A 17752-nucleotide genomic window follows, 5' to 3' on the forward strand; every position below is an offset into this window, starting at 1 on the left:
TGAGGTCAGAGAGCCCCAACTTATAATCCAAACTCTTCCACCTGGAGTTGTGGATTTTACTTAATCTCTCTGGGCTTCAGTTTTCTCATTGTCTCAGTCAATTCAGGCTGCTATAACAAAATATCACAAACTGAGTGGCCTAGGAACAGCAGAAATTTACTTCTCACAGTTCTGGAGGCTGGAGGTCTGAGATCAGAGTGCCCACATGGTCAGGTTCTGTGTCTGATGAGGCTTCTGCTTCCCGGTTCATAAATGGCCTCACATGTAACTTCACGTGGAGGAAGGGGCAAGGGTACTTCCTTGAGCCTCTTTTATAAGGGCACTAATCCCATTCATGACGGTTCCACCCTCATAACCTAATCACCTCCTAAATGCCCCACCTCCTAAGACCATCACATTGAGTGTTAGGATACCAGCATGTGAATTTTAGGGGGACACAAACATATAGACCATCTTTATTCAGTTTGCGGAGGTGAAGTGAGAGAATGCATATAAAAGTTAACCTACTGCCTGGTACTTGGCAGTGCTAAATATTAATGGGTGGGGATGATGTTGATAGTGGTAGACTTGGTGAAAATGATAAAAGTGATGAAAGTAATGGAAGTGAGGGAAATAGAGGTGATGATGGTGGAAGTGGTAGAGGTAGTGGAGGTGATGGTGGTGGAGGTGATGATGGTGGAGGTGATGGTGGTGAAGGTGATGGTGGTGGAGGTGATGACCATGGAGGTGATGGTGGTGGAGGTGATGGTGGCAGAGGTGATGATAGCAGAGGTGATGGTGTTGGAGGTGATGATGGTGGAGGTGATGATGGTGATGATGGTGGAGGTGATGGTGGTGGAGGTGAGGTGATGGTGGTGGAGGTGATGATGGGGGCGGTGATGATGGGGGAGGTAATGATCGTGGTGGCAGCAGCTTTCATTGTAAGAGTCCTCTTCATCATAATAGCAATTTGTATATTAACAACAGTTATTACAATAGTCTTTTTAATAGAATTGTTTAGGCGTATCCCATCAACAGGGATTTTCTTTCGATTAGTATTTCTAGAGAGCAAAAGTATAAGAGAACCAATGTGAGCAATGCTGTAGTAGAATGCACAGGTCACTAAGGGCAACAGAAATGTAATTAATTATAATGCTGTGTACTAAGGGCCATAACAACAATATGCTGAGTGATAAAAGAACACAATCAGGGGATAGATTTGTGCCTCAAGAGGATTGTGAAGGCTTCACTGCAAAAGGCAGTGAGCTGAGCCCAGAAAGTGAAAAGAAATTGTCTACATGGAAAACTGGGGAAGGGTGTCCAAGTCAAGGGCATAGCACATGTAGAGGAACAGAGACCCAGAAGCACATGGTGTATGAAGGAAAGAGTGGACCACAGAATAGGGTACAAGAGGACGTGATGGAAGAAGAGGTTGGATCTGGGCCTTGAGCTTTATCCTTCAGGCGGTAGAGAGCTAGTACCTGTTTTTAGGTAAGGAAGTCACTCTTATGGAGAATGAATTAAAGAGAAAAAAGCCTAAGACAGAAAGACCAGTTGGAAGACAGCTGAAAGTGTCCAGACGAGAGGACACAGTGCTGGCCCAGGCGTGGAACTGGGGACGGAGAGAAGAGAATGGGTGTGAGATCCTACCCCAGAGATGGAGGGGAAATAGGAACAAAGGAAAAGGAGTGGGTTTGAAGTAAGTTCTCCTCAGCTTCTCTGCATTTAGGCTGCCCTGATACGGGAGGTGTCCTTGCCACACTATTGATAAGCATCTGAAATTGAGCCTAGAAAGAGGAAGAACACAGTGGCTGTAAAAGTAATACAGATTAAGGACAAGTACTTCAGTAGCAAGCGGTCTCTAAAACACTCCCTGGTGTTACCTAGTTCTCATTAACTTTTAAGGATGAGAAATGTAGAAGGAGAAATGTAGAAGTCAAATTCTGTCTAGTGTGTGTGTCTCTCTCTAATCAGCAATGAGTGACTAAAGAGTAGTGATCATGTTTCCCCCCCAAAAAAAAATTCTGGAAAAATCTGGAATCTTCATAACTGATTTTTAACAGATAAGAAACAATATTAACTTACCAAGGCTCCTTTCTGAATGTCACTGTTCTATCTTTAATAATGCTTCTGTATTTCCTGAACAAAAATACGTCTTGTAGAAAATTCTGAAGAGCATAACATGAAATTCATAAATAACATGAATAACGCAGGACTTTGTTGTCAATTGGAAGGATTCGGCTTCTTACTCTAAGTGAAACAGGAGTTTTAGCAAATGGGTTACATGATCTTGGTTTTTAAAGAATTCTTCTTATTGCTCTGCTGGGACTAAGACTATATGGGGACAAGGGCAAAAGCATCTATGATTATTTCTTCAAAATAAATTCTAAGAAATGGAAAGTAGAATTATTTCATCAAGCCTATATTTGTATAGGTTCTTTTACAAATTATAATCCCATAAGCAGTGCATGAGGATATGTGGGAGAAAATATCTGTTTAGAAAGTTAGCTCCTGGGGAGTTCAAGTTCAAAATCTGTTTTCTACCTTTGGGAAATAACTGGCTCCATCTAGGACTTAAATAATCTATTTCCATGACGCGGTTATCGTTTCTGCTCAAGTACAGTCATGAAGCAGAAAAGCATGAATTATCAATTTAAGAGTAGGTAAGATTAAGAATTGCTTCCCAAGCAGCCGCATAGCACAGGGAGATCAGCTCGGTGCTTTGTGACCACCTAGAGGGGTGGGATAGGGAGGGTGGGAGGGAGATGCAAGAGGGAGGAGATGTGGGGATATATGTATATGTATAGCTGATTCACTTTGTTATACAGCAGACACTAACACACCATTGTAAAGCAATCATACTCCAATAAAGATGTTTAAAAAAAAAAAAGAATTGCTTCCCATGTTTATCAAGCATTTATTGAGCACCTACTGTGTGCCAGGCACTGGACTGCTCCTGAGGACACAGCAGTAACACCCACCCAGGAACTGCCCCTACTTCAAGGAGCAGATAATCGAGACTTTTTGACTTTTTGTAATGCTTATGCATGTAATAGTTTACCATGGTTATAGGGTGCTGAAAAGAGAGAAATAATGGTGTTAAGATTCTAGGTCAACTATGAAATGTGTGGTCAGGGAAAATTCATTGCCCCTTCCTCAAGGAAATCTTCCTTGAGTTCCAGGTGAGGGAACAGCAAAGGACAAAGGCCAGGAATGAGAAGAAAAAGTTAACTGAAAAAAGCCAGCATCACTGGAACACAGAGATTAGTAGTAGGGAGAGAGGGGAGGAGGGATGTGCGTGGTCTAAGTTAAAAAAGAAGTAGGAAGGACCCAGATAACCCAGAATGTCATACACCATCTGAAGGATTTTGAAAGTTTTATAATGGGAGGCTAGTAAATGGTTTCAACCAAGTCAAGCAGCTTAACCTTTTCAGATGTCCTTTTCTGAGGTATAAATGACATATAACATGTTATTTCCAGGTGTACAACGTAATGATTCAATACTCGTATATGTGGCTGAATGATCACCACAATAAGTCTAGTTAATATCCGTCACCACACATAGATGTTCTTAATTTAAAAACCTAACATATGGGACTTCCTTGGTGGTGCAGTGGTTAGGAATCCTTCTGCCAATGCAGGGGACACAGGTTCAAGCCCTGGTCTGGGAAGATCCCACATGCCACGGAGCCACTAAGCCCGTGCACCACAACTACTGAAGCCCGCGTGCCTAGAGCCCATGCTCTGCACAAGAGAAGCCACCGCAGTGAGAAGCCCGCTCAACGAAGAGTAGCCCCTGCTTGCCACAACTAGAGAAAGCCCGCGCACAGCAACGAAGACCCAATGCAGCCCAAAATAAATAACTAAATAAATTCATTAAAAAAAAAAAAAACTCACATAAAACTAATAGACTGACTTGATTTCAATGTGCTTAGTTATGGAAAAGTTAATGTTAGATGGTTTATAGACCAAATATGGACCATTTCGCTACCGGACAGTTGTCAGTTGTTAACTTCAGGATGTGGTTAATATAAGCAGAATTGTTCTGTACATGTGGAGATATTGAAATAAAAATGACTCAGAAATTTCTCCTAAACATAACACAATGTTATGCTTGATTGCACTTGTAGAAACCATACCCTTGCCTTTTCACTGCAGACTTTGTGAAGGACAATCAGAATTTTTGCACATCACTTACCAAATGAAAAGGAAAACCTCTAAGACAAATTTGTTTCTGCAGGGTGGCTTTTGCACTCACATAAAGATTTAGCCGACAGCTAACAAAAAAGAATTTGGGGACTAGATGGGAGAAACAGCTGTCCAGGAAGCTATCAGTTGCCAGGTTTGCTTGGAACGCAGTGGAATTCCCTGGAAGCCCCATTTAGCTCACTGAAGATCATACGCCTTTAGAAATCACATTATAGCCTCAATTTTCTGTCTCATCTCCTCTTGAAAGAGAACATACATTTCCAGGCTCCCCCAGGATGCATAATTTTGCACCATATTTAGTGGTTATTACCACCATTTATCTCTCCAGTCGTCCCCCCAGTCCATTTTGTATAAGTCTGAATATGCCTTGCACACGTTTAAAAATGACATTCTCAGTTAGACTTCAAAAGGCAGAAGTTAGCTAAAATGAGCTCACTTTGATTATCTTATTCCAACAATTAAAAAGTTTTAGTTTGCTTGGATTTCCCTGGTGGCACAGTGGTTAAGAATCCGCCTGCCAATGCAGGGGACATGGGTTTCAGCTCTGGTCCGGGAAGATCCCACATGCCGCAGAGAAACTCAGCCCATGCACCACAACTACTGAGCCTGCGCTCTACAGCCCGCGAGCCACAACTACTGAGCCCACGTGCCACAACTACTGAAGCCCGTGCACATAAAGCCCATTCTCCACAATACAAGAAGCCACTGCAATGAGAAGCCCTCACGCTGCAACAAAGAGCAGCCCCCGCTCTCCGCAACTAGAGAAAGCCCACGCACAGCAACGAAGACCCAACGCAGTGAAAAATAAATAAGTAAATTTATTTAAAAAAAAAAGTTTTAGCCTTCTTAACAGTATTCACTTTTTTATGTCATCACATGTGGGGGATTATAAAGATGCAGCGCAAAATGAAAAAAAAAATCTAGAAGGCTTGGAACACTAGACTTAGTCTGCCTTGCTTTGTCTTAAAGACTGGGATTGTACAATCTAGTGAATATTTATTTTTCCTTAACCGTTACCTAGCACTTGTATTTGTCAGCCGTTGTTCAAAGAGGCTTTACAAATATTAACACATCAAATATTACAGGTGTAATATTTGCATAATAACACATCATGGGGCATTCTGTTTCTCATTTATGGTGGACAGCTCCTTAAACTGAGAATATCCTGATGAAAGGTGCCGAGCTAGCTCTGAGGACCTGAGTAGATATTTAGCGGAGCAGAGTCCAATATTTGGGCAAACCCATATAAGAATGTGTTGGGGAGGAAATATTTTCCCTCTACCCTCTTATGTTCTTTCCTTGGGGGCCTGCAAATTAAACTGACAAAAGACAGATTAGCCAGAGAAAACACAGAGTTTAATTCAGGTACATATGGGAATTCATAGAAAAATATAACTCAAGGAGGTAGTTAGAATTTGAGGCTTCTATACCCTCTTACTAGGGGAAGGGGAGGAAAGAGCACGTAACCAATGACTCAGGAAAGATAAATGGGCCCTGGGGAGGATAGATGAGAGATATGATCGTTTTATGACAATATCTGCTTAAATGTGGTGACATTTCTCTTCTCTGGTGGTGAATCAGTCTTACCTGGTTGCAGGAACTCCTGGAGAGTGGATTTATGACAACCGAGCTGGCTCTACTTTTAAGCAGATAAGAGAGTTCAAAAAAAGAAACCCATTCTCAAACGTCATCAGCTCGAAATAATTTTATGCCACAGCAGCATATTCCAGATGCCTTTGGAAAGAACCAGGGCCAAAGTAGACTGCCCTTGACCCCCACTGCTAGCAGCCATTCGGGCTCTGAGCTAGCCCTGAGGGCAGAGCTCTGTACTGGAATGAGGCGAGAATGGACAATCTCGAGTCCCAACATACTCCAGGGGCCCAGTCATGCTGGTCTAGAAGTGTCAGAGATGTGCTGAAGTCCAGGTGTGCACTGAGGCCATCCTCAGGGACAAGACCAGCACTGGAGAAGCCTCACTTCCTAGAACATTCCTCTGTGTTTCGGGGTTTTAATGATGTCTCATAGAACGGACTTTTTCAAGAGTACAGAATTTCTTTTTATCACCCCTTAGTCAGTCATAGTGGGAAACTCACGTGGTCCTCTTCACCAACAAACACCACAGACATTTACCAACACCAGACAGTCGGTGCTATTAGTGGCATCCTCGTTTTGACCACTGAGGAAACTGAGACACAGAAAAGTTTAATGACCTTTCCAAGGGTCAAATGGCTAGTCAGTGATGCAGTCAGTATTTGTATCTGTTCAGTTTGACTCCAAAATTGAAGCTCTTAGAAATTCCCTGGTGGTCCAGTGGTTAGGACTCTGCACCAGGGGGCTGGGTTCGATCCCTGTTCAGGGAACTAAGATCCCCACGAGCCGCATAGTGCGGCCAAAGAATAATAATAATAATAAAGTCACTAGCATGTGCTAATTAAAAAAAAAAAATTCAAGCTCTTAACAACCATGAATCGTGCCTCTACTGTGAGGGCTTCCTTGAAATTTTTTATTTTAACTGAATACAAGCATAATAAGTGACGTCAAGGAGCTTTTATGGATAGGATTAATGTGATAATATTATAACCTAAAAAGCAGTCTTGCTAATAATATCACTCTCTCAACCCATCCTAATGTAACAGATGCTTCAGATCTGGTCATTTGTCTGCCCTAAGATGAGATCTAAAGCAGAATAACACCATACACATTATACATAGGTATAGGTACCCTTGATTCACAGTTTCTGTTCCTTTGCAGAGTGCCTCTCGATACTCATAACCTGCCCTAGACCCCAGTGTTTCCCTCTCATTATCACTCAGCTCGGGAATGATGGACTCAGTCAACATGCCCCAGTATCTTCAATAGTATCATTCAGCAGCTTTACACGTACTCCCAGACATGTCTGCCCCAAAGAAGTTTGTGATTGAACTGGTGATAATGAACACACTCATGATCTTTTTAGAGTAGAGGTTCACTGGGGGAGGAAACAGAAGTTTGAACCATTGTATAGATTTCTAGATTGTTAGAGGTAGATATATTCTAGTTTTAGATTATTCTAACCATTCTCCTCCATAATTGGACATGGTGCCTGCACAGTTTCAGGGAGCTTCAGGACCCCCGCTAAGTCCCATCCAAGGACCACGTTCTCCTGCCTCCAATTCTGTGGCCATATTGACTTTCAGCTGCTGTTGATTAGGAAGTGTATTTGATCCTTCTGTGAACGGCATTGTTACATGCAACCAACAAACAATAAATTTTCATTGTACACATACTCTGCCAGGCACTGTGCACTGTGCTAGTCACGGTGGATACAAATATAAATCAGGTATAATCCTCCCTTTCAAGTTTCCATCAGAGAGAGAAGCATGGAGGCAGAGAGAGGCAGGACAGTTCGGGTGTGTACAAAATGCAGAGAAGACGCCAGGAAAGGTTTCACAACACAGGAGATATTTGAGTTGGTTCTGAAAAATGGGTTAAGTGTGTCGCAGCCACTCCTATGACCACTTACAAAAAACTGGCAGATTAGAATCTGATCAATTTCTTTTAAAAGCTATTTGGAAGTCTCGAAGATTCCGCAGAGGGTGGAGAAGAAAAGAATCTGAATTTTAAAATTTCATTCCATGTTTTGTCAAACCATGTCTATATTCTGTGACCCCGGATAAGACTGGAAGCAGCATCCTTGCACAGCTTGACGGGCATTCTCCGGGCTTTCCATGTGATGGTGTAAAACAGCACGCAAACACCAGGGGGCAATGCGGTTTCACCAAAAATCACAGGAAACGCTCCAGATCTTGTTTTGACTACGAACTTTTAAAGCATCCTGGTGCAAAGGTGAAATCCTTAATAAAAAGAAGAGTTTCGCTAAGGAAAAAAAAAACTTTTAAAAATCGTTTCTTCGAAAGCTTCCCGAATTGCCGTCAAAATTGCCTTTCAGCATTTGTGCACAGATGAACGTTTTGCAATATTATTTGCAAAAGAATTTCTTCAAATTTTTTCTCAATACAGCTGCCTGATCTTCCCCATACTCTGCCTAAGAAATCTAACCAGCCCCCAGCTAGCCCGAATTCGCACGGCTGGGACTCTATTGCGTCCTCAGCCCATCGTGGGCTCTCCTCCCTCCGCGGCCTTGCAGCGTACCCAGCTGCCTCTTTGGCGGAGCTGCGGCTCCCTTGAAGGTAATTCCAATCGGGCCTGTGTTCTGTTTCCGGCTCAGCAGCCGCCAGGTGTGTGCCCTCCCTTAAGCCCCAAGGATGAGAGATCAAAGGTGTGTCTACATCTGCCTCCTGCCCAGCTCTTTAATCTGTTACACGTTCAAAAGGGACAAGTACGGTATTGTGCGCTTAGGGAGGGAGGACAAATCAGAGCCATGTAAATGGACAACGACCCAGAGTGTGTGAATGCGCTCAGAGGAGGTGGGTTACGTCGGTCTACATAGTAACCCTGCCATTTGGGGAGTGTTTTCTTTTAAATTATATTATGAATATTATGCGTAAATGGAAACGGAGGTCTTCTTTTCTCTGATTGGAGCCCTACTAAACCCTCTTAAAAAATATATTGTAGGAAAAAAATATATATATATTGTAGGGAATTCCCTGCCGGTCCAGTGGTTAAGACTCGGGCTTTCACTGCCTTGGACCCGGGTTCAACCCCTGGTCGGGGAAAGAAGATACCGCAAGCCGCGCAGCATGGCCAAAAAATAATTTAAAAAAATTTTTAATATTGTACATAGGCCCATTTGGAGACTACTGTTAAGAGAACTATAATGAGGCAAAGGAAAATCCTTTTAAAATTATGAAATGGACATTTTAAGGACATTTATAGGGACCTTATTTCACATACAGCAAAAATGACAGACTAAGAACTTAAGGAAACAGCAGAAAAATTTTAAGAAAGACAGTTTCCAGTGGACCCATCTATTTTCCACATGAACAAGACTCAATAAGTACGGAAATACATTTTTTAAAAAACAGTAGACTGCAAGTTAGATATTTAGAAAATAGTCTTGGAAGCAGAGGTAATGGACGGTATAGAATCTACCCAGACATCAGCCCTCCTGCAGTTCTTTCCGGCCACAGTTTTGGATGAAGGGGTAGGGCAGAAAAGAGCTCACAATCTAGTAAGAAATTATTTCTAAACTTAAATTTAGAAATCATTTAGAAAGTTGAGTACCCACAACTTTCTTTAGATTCTCAGGAGAGCTCCCTAATTTCCAGCAAAGACATAAATGTGAGAACACAGACAGTTTTTTTTCCTCTGCTCTCCTGTGCCCACACACACACAGGAGCAATTTTCAGCTTCCTCTTCTCTGCACAGTGGTGACCAAAAGGAACTTCAGCAACTTCAGTTGTGCTGAGCTGCCATCACAGACAGATATTAAGTCACATTGTCTTTCCTCAGTTACAACAACTTTGAATCCAAAAGTTCACAATGTGTGAGAGAGAAGAATAGTGACACAGTTATTAGATTCTCCGGTGAGGAGGGAGTCCTTATCAGCTGCATCAAATATTTCCATTCATCTACTTAAATATTTATTCAGCACTGTGTCCAGACACACTACTTGACTCTGGAAATTGTTGAACGAAGTGTCTTGCTCACAATCTAGAAGTGGAAGCTGGCATTCATGAAATAATCACAGAGATAATTGCTCTGAAAGAAACACAGTTTTTGCAGGAGAATCTACTGTAACAAAGGAACTAATTTAGAAGGTCAGGGAGAACTTCCCTGAGAAAATCCTCATAAGCTAAGAGCTGGAAGATCAGGAAGAGTGACAGAGGGCACATGTTAATATTCAGAGACCTAAAGCGTGGTGTGACCGGAGTACCGATTGCTAAGGGCTGAGATGCCAGGTAAGGTCAGAGAATTTGGGCTCAGGTTCAGTTACCTGTTGCTACATAACATATGACTCCAAAACATAGCAAAGGAGCTTAAAAACAACTGCTTTCGTATACCCCACGATCTTATGGGACATGAACTTAGACAGGGTTCACCTGGATGGTTCTTCTGTTGCATATTCAGCTGGAGGTTGGGCTGGTCTAGGAGATCCGGGATGGCATCATTTTCACCATATTCTATTGGTTAGAGCAGTCACAGAGCCCACCCAGGTCAAGGGGAACAACTGTTCTCAATGGGAACAGTTTCAAATAATTTGTGGCTATCTTTAGTCAGCCATGGTTCACCATGGGACACAAACTATTTACATTCCCCTGTAGGCAACATGTACTCACTCCTAAAGCCGTCCAGAAAAGTCATCTTATTACGGCATTAAGTTCAAGTTTGAGGTCCAGGTTCTTACCATCTAAATAAGGGTCAAGTGCTGATAAGGCATCTTTGATAGAGCTCTCTAGTACAGCTGCTCTCAATATGAAGACTTGTGAACTGAAATGAAAAGTATAATACCCCCACCATACACACACCTACCAACCCAGCATATACGGATGGTACAGAGGTGAGATCAATGCAGTGAGCATTCTCATTCAAAGAGTGGAGGAAAAGGAGGCACAGAGCAATCACTGGCCTGGAGCAGTTCTGAAATCCACATACTGCCAGTTCCTTGACTTGGAGGGCCCAGTCCTGCTCCCTGACTCTCTGCAGTTCTGGTTGCCACCCTGAAAACTCTTGGTCATACCTCCTAAGTTATCTTGTTTCCATAATGTCTTAGTTAGCTCGAGCTGCCATAACAAAATACCATAGACTGGATGGCTTAAACAACAGATATTTATTTCTTACACTTCTGAAACCTGGAAGTCTGAAAGCAGGGTGCCAGCATGGTCAGGATCTGGTGAGGACTGTCTTCCTGTCTTGTAAATGGACACCTTGCTGTGTGCTCACATGGCCTTTCCTCAGTGCATACATGTGGAGAGGGAGAGTAGTATATTTCTCTTCCTCTTCTTTCAAGGGCACTAATCCCATCGTGGGAGCCCCACCCTCATGACCTTATCTAGACCTAAGTAACTGCCAAAGGCCCTATCTCCAAATGCCATCACATTAGGGGTTAGTTAGGGCTTCAACGTATGAATTTGGGGAAGAAGAGGTGACGGGAACACAATTTAGTCCTTGGCACATAAGAAACGGCATTTGCCACTGAATAATCTTCTCAGCCTATTTCCTGCCCATAGACGCTTGGGGGCTTTAAAGACTCTTCCACTTTGAACTACCTCTGCCCATTTGTATCCAAGCTGATAATGTGTACACTAATACACTCCTCTTGAAATCTTTGTGGGTCTCCTATGAATCTTATTAGACTTCACTCTATTAGACAAAACACACATCCACAATTCTCCTCAAGACAATCCCTTCTTTGGGCTCAGAGTCAGGGTGCCATGGGAAAACACCCTTAGGATTCTTAGAAGAATTTTTGTCTCTTTTAGAATCTTGAGGCACACTTAAATCTTTCTGAAGGCATAAAAAAGGGTCTTATGGCCACACGCTTGAGACGATCTCCACCATCAGTCAATTTCTAAGTTGAGAGCCTCTTGCCTTTGACAAAACTAGGAATGTGAAACCATTTTATCTTTTTTTAAACCAACAAGTACTAGCTCTATATATTTCTTCTAAATTTTGCTTGAAAACTGAACAGTTCCTTTTTTTAACTCATCTTTCTTTATACATTATCATATGCAACTTTTTTAAAGAACCAACTGGCACTTTAAGCATTCTACCTGCAAATCTCCTTACTAAGATCTATGAATTCATCAGGTATTTTTTTATTTTCCATGTTACTACAGGTGACAACGTTGCCAAGCGTCCTGTCTCTATATCAGAAGAGTTGCCTTTTCTCTAGTCTCCCAGTTTGGGAGGACGGTGGCAAGTTTTCCCTGTCCTCCTAGCTTTCACCAGCAGTCTCCTCAAGGCCTTCTAGCTTCTTCCCTCAGCAGATGTTGTTAGTTAGAATGTCTAAACCTGGTCTCTCCATCACAGCAGTCTTAGGACTTCCAACCTGGTATGTCAGGGTTTCCAGAGACAGAAAAAAAGAGGCTGCCTGTTTCATAAAGCCTGGGCACAGACATTGGGAGAGTATCACTTCCACTGTACTTTTAATGGTCAAAGCAGTCTCAGAGCTGGCCCTGATTCAAGAAGAGGGGACATAACCCACCTCTCTCTATGGGAGGTGTACGGAAGAATTTGTGACCATTTTTATTCCACTATGGGTGACATCATGTAGGGCTTTGCAAGTCATGTTAAGGCTTTTGAATAAAGGCTTTTATCTTAAAAGTAATGACAAGCCATTTAAGAATTTTAAAAGGGAGAGGATATCACATAATTGGACTTGCCTTTTGAAAAGATCACTCCAGCTGCATTGTAAGAATGCACTGAGGGACTTCCTTGATGGTCCAGTGGTTAAGACTCCGTGCTTCCAACGCAGGGAGCACAGGGTTCAATCCCTGTTCAGGGGAACTGAGATCCCACATGCCACAAGGCACGGCCAAAAAAAAGAATGCATTGGAAGAAGGTTATTAAAAACAGAATGGCTCTTTCTTTGTTCCTCTTTCTCAATCCATATCTTATCATACAGATTCCTGTGAACATTACTATGGCAATGTGGCCTGGGGTAATGACAGTAGAGGCAAGAAAACTGCAGATTCTAGAGATATTTGGATATAAAATCAATTAGCTAATACTCCTTGAAGTCCACTTAGGGCATAATCTTGCTTCCAACCCTAACGCTAACCATAGCCCTAACCCTAACCCTAACCGTAACCCTAAACCTAACATTGCTAAACTTACTTCTTGGGGACTTTTTACATTATAATCCTGAAACCTAATCTCTACTGTAATTTTTGTGTATTCACTCCACACATCAGTGTTCACTAATCTCCATGAAGACCAGCCTCTGAATAGAAACAGTCAGTGGTCAACAGAATAAAACCTAGGATTCTGCTCAATGATATCCACAATTAAGATAACATGTTTGAATTACACTTGCTGGGATTGATCAGATTTTCTTTGAAGACACCTGGAAACACTTGGCAAATAAATATCACTTTTTCGTCTGATAAATATTGATTAAGTATGTACTGTATGCCACGCACTGTTCTGGTCAAGGGAGTTACAGCAGCAAGCAAGACCAGGTTCCCGTTCTCATTCTGCTCACGTTCTAATGAGGAAAAACAGCCCAAAACAAAGAACCAAACACTAAATCAATGAGATAATCTTTAAGTAGTGATAACTGCTATAAAAAAAAAAAAATAAGGGAGCTTCCCTGGTGGCGCAGCGGTTGAGAGTCCGTCTGCCGATGCAAGGGACGCGGGTTCGTGCCCGGGTCCGGGAAGATCCCACATGCCGCGAGCGGCTGGGCCCGTGAGCCATGGCTGCTGAGCCTGCGCGTCCGGAGCCTGTGCTCCGCAACGGGAGAGGCCACAGCACTGAGAGGCCCATGTACCGCAAAAAAACAAATAAATAAATAAAAGAGAGAGATGGGCCAGAGAATTCTTACTGGGACTGCTATAAATACGGTAATCAAGGAAGGATTCTTTGAGAAAGTGACATTTGCAGTAAAAGCTGAATGAAGAGAAAGAGCTAGCTGTGGGAAGATCCAGCAGTTTGGGGGAGAGCTTTCAAGACGGAGGGAGCAGCAAGTAGGGGTGGAGCGGGGACAAAAAGGAATTAGCACTGCAAAGTACAGAGAGAAAACCAAGCGGCTAAAGCATTTGAGTGAGGGAGAAAGTCACCTGAAATGAAGTAGAAGAAATAAGAAAATAAGCAGGAATACATCACATAGGGCCTCATTGGCCAGGGCTAAACATTTGATGAGCATTTTAACAATAATGAGATGTCACTGCAGGGTTTTAGTGAGTCCTAGTCATTCACACTTTAGCATGAATTATTTCAACCTGACCCTTTCTCCTAAGAATTACTTTAGATCAACTGAGGTGAGTCATTAGGTGGAAAAAACATTTCGGTGGACTATGAAGATTTAAATGGGGGAGAGGGGATGGGTAGGCTCCACTGTGTGTATATATGCATATATGTATGTGTTTCTGGCTTACCCTGAATTCCAGGCAATGTCAATGTCAGCCAGTCACCAGACAACGTCTACTGTGTGTCCTAGAAGTCAGCGATGCTACGTGTAGCTTTTCAGCACCAACATCAATCATTTCTTAAATATTCATTTTTTTAATATTTCTATTTTAAGATAAAGGAAATAGCTTCTCGTTCTATAAGTTTTTGTATAATGTTAATATTAGCTACCTAACCAGATTTAGCCAATTCTAGATTTTCACTATAACATAGTTAACCTTGCAATATAAAAGCCTATCTTGCTATAGGGAAAAGCTTGATTTGGGGTTTAAAAAAATAAGAAGTACATATGGAGTAACAAATCACTAATGTTTTTGTTAAAATAATGTTTACACTTAGAGTTCTAAAGTCCGAATTTTGTTTTTTAATGGACCTTTTTATCCCTTACTCTATAAATGCTTTCCTGGACTCCCATCCACCACCACCCACATCTCCCATAAGAAATTCTTTAGACTTTCTTGCTTTACTTGCATCAAGCCTGTTTCTACACACTGATTAGATCGCACTGTTGTCCTTTCATTTGAGTGAGAGTTGCTGACACCATAGTTGCGCACAAAAATAAACACGGCTGGAAAAAAATCAATATTCCGACCTGGTTTCCTGCATAAAGATTCCACAGTTTAAAAAAGACAGGATCATTGCTTACTAAGCCAGTGACTCATACCTCTTGGCATGGTTGCCTGACCAAAAGAATGCCAAAACCGTTTAGCCTGTGTTCTTAGTTGATGGTCAATGACTGTTATTTCCAAGGTGACCTATGTATAGTATATTTTTGCGTATGACAGGTTTAAGAGGTTGTGAAATTACTGGCAAAATAATAGTAAATGCTCAGCTTATTCACATTTGGCTTGTTTGGTTAAATTACAACCCCTTTTGTGAATATCTCAGAAAGTATTTGGAAGGTCAAGATTTTCTTCTCTGGCCCTGAGTAGAAAGAAGCATCAGTTATGGCCATGGTGTGTCAGACCTGGTTCATACCAGCTGGCAAAAGCCAATTGTTACATTGTCGGGAATTTTCTAAGTCCATTATTAAACATAGCCATTATTACAAATCAAATTAGGCAAACTTCCAATTATAATTATGTTAAGAAACAAAGGTAATAAATACCTAAAACTCTTTACTTCTAATCGTTTGACTACATCTTACTATCCATGCTCTTGGGGTTTTCTATGTCTCCTGTCCGTGTGTGGTGAAATAATACATGATGGTTTTGCTACTACCCATCTCCTCCCAAAGCCACGTTCATTGACATCCAAGCTGGTACCTCGACATAGGTCTTAGTGGGAGTATTTACATAGTGTTGATGTTGAAAGAGTTTTAATCTAATGAAAATAATTTATACAAAAGTGAAAAATAGTTTAATAGCAGCTCACATAAAAGATATAATGATAATGAATTTATTGGGAAAAGAGCAAACTGGGATGAAATTCAGTGCATGATTTTTGTCAAATCATGATTGATTTGCTGGCTATGAATACAAGAGTTGGGCCCAAATCAACAGAAGTATTCTGTGAGAATCTATTGGCTATATGGAACTTGCAATAAAGAAGACGGTATATTATATTATTACGTATAGTTTGTGTATATCATTTATGTCAGTAAAACTCATAATATATACACACAATACAGGCACACTTTTTCCTCTGGAGAGTCCCTTGTTAAACATTGACCAGACATTACTGGTTCCACAGGAAAGATGAAATTCGACTGGTAACTTAAAAGCAGTTTTTTTCAGAAAGTTATAAAGGAGAGCGAGTTTGTCTCTTTGTGAACAGAATCTGTTCAAATCAGCGTGTGCTCAAGCTGATAGCAGTTCGGTTTGCCAGTATGAAAAAGGGTTTTGTTTCCATTTTTCCTTTAAGACTCCTCCTGTTTGCAAGAGAACCAGAATTTCAACCCAATGAAACTGTAGCCTTTGTTTTTTCAGCCCTAAGGTATCATGGCTATCACATAGGGTTTGGGAAATATTTGTTTATTTATAATTATGACTTATAAAAAAAAAACTTTCAAAATCAAACTATTGGACAAGGTCTCATTTAGTTTAGTATTTTCACCTTTCAATTCACCAAAAAGGCACATGAATATCCAATCAAGGGTAGTGTCTATTTGCTTCATGAAAAATTTGACAAGCTCAGCCCCTCCACTGACCTGCAGGGGATGGGAACACTGAACCCAGGAGACCAGAAATGGCCTCAGGTCCAATCACCCCAGAAAAGGATGTTGCCGTACCACACCATGATTTTTAACCACCTGTTATGTATTTCAACAGAAACCCTGTCCCAACACGTAGCAAATGATCTCTAAACACAATTTAAGTAGGAAATATTAGACCTTGGCGTCTTTTTTAGTGAAGTTTCATCAATCCATCATCCAGCATGATTTATCTACAGACATAGTCATTCAGACTATTGAGACTCGGCCTTTGTTTCATCCAAACACACGTCAGATCCCTTATTTAAGTGAAAAATCCTCCCAAATGGTACTAGTGGGGAGATGAAGACACTCAGGAGGTCTAATCAACGACTGAAAATTACTTCGTTTTTGAAGTTGATATCTGTTTACTTGAATTCTCAAAAAGCCAGGGAAAAAAAAATCCAGTTCTGAAGCATGTGTGTATTGTGAGAAGCCTGGCAAAGGTAATTGGATCCATCCTATAACTGCCACTTTTTGTTTTTATTCAAGGTGTCATAAAACTGAGTTCTGCAGTTGAAGGTACGTTTTTACAACCACAAAATCAATAACATTTCGCTTCGAGGTTGCACCGCGTGGCTTTGTAGCTACACCGCTTCTGTGGCCGTGGTGTCTGAAGCCATGTTCTAATTGCCAGCTACCGCCATTCCATCTGTGTTTCTCCTCGTCCTGGTCCCTTTATGCCACGCGTCTCTCAGCGCCCCCATGAGTGGCCTTAACACTGACCCCAGCAGCAGCATTGATGAGAGCAAATGTGTTTGGTTCTGTCCCTGATGGGATGGTCTCGGGCCCAGTTCCTTAGAGAGCCCTTCCCTCTGCAGCATCCTTATCTGAGGCTGGACCTTGAGTCTTGTCAGGAACCTTGCCCCCCTTCTTTCAGTAGAACCTTTTCTAGAGGGTTTTGGTCCCTTATCCCAATGTAGCAGACATGTTTGCCCAGGATGTCTGCAGGCATGGAGTCATTATAGCTTCCTGATGAGAAAATTAAGTGGTTAGGGCATTTGCCAGTCTCCAAACACGAGGTACCACCCAGGAAGTATTGCAAGAACCAGCTTCCTTGAGTGTCACCCATGTCACCCACACTGGGCAGCCCCCTGGAATTGTGCATTTGAGAAACTGAGAAGAAAATGAAGAGGGATTTAAAGTAAAAGGAGGGCCGGTGGGGGAGAGAAGACACAGCCGTGTTTCACTGAGTAACCCCCAAAATGATGTTAAAAACACCTCATTGTTTGAAATGACTTACTAGTTATTGGTATAAAATCGGCCATCTTTCCCTCAGAGGAGCCTACATTTCGCAAGCAGGGAATGTGTCATTTTCTCTCTTTGTGAGTGTCTATTTGTTGTGGGGTGTGTGTGTGTGTT

At 41.8% G+C, this 17752-nt stretch overlaps 1 protein-coding gene across 14 annotated transcripts in view; it reads left to right on the forward strand.

Moving 5' to 3' along the window:
- DLGAP1 (DLG associated protein 1) overlaps positions 1-17752 on the forward strand; it is a 320351-nt gene that overhangs the window by 198687 nt on the left and 103912 nt on the right. For 7 of the 14 annotated variants that reach the window (XM_060028714.1, XM_060028716.1, XM_060028724.1 and 4 more), the window contains one exon: positions 16883-16912. The exons of the other annotated variants lie outside the window; for them this stretch is intronic. In XM_060028714.1, coding sequence (XP_059884697.1) covers positions 16883-16912 — 30 coding nt within the window. The remainder of the gene's footprint in view (positions 1-16882; positions 16913-17752) is intronic. 14 annotated transcript variants of the gene reach the window in all.

This window comes from Delphinus delphis, chromosome 13 (genome assembly GCF_949987515.2).
Source record: "Delphinus delphis chromosome 13, mDelDel1.2, whole genome shotgun sequence".
NCBI lineage: Eukaryota > Metazoa > Chordata > Mammalia > Artiodactyla > Delphinidae > Delphinus > Delphinus delphis.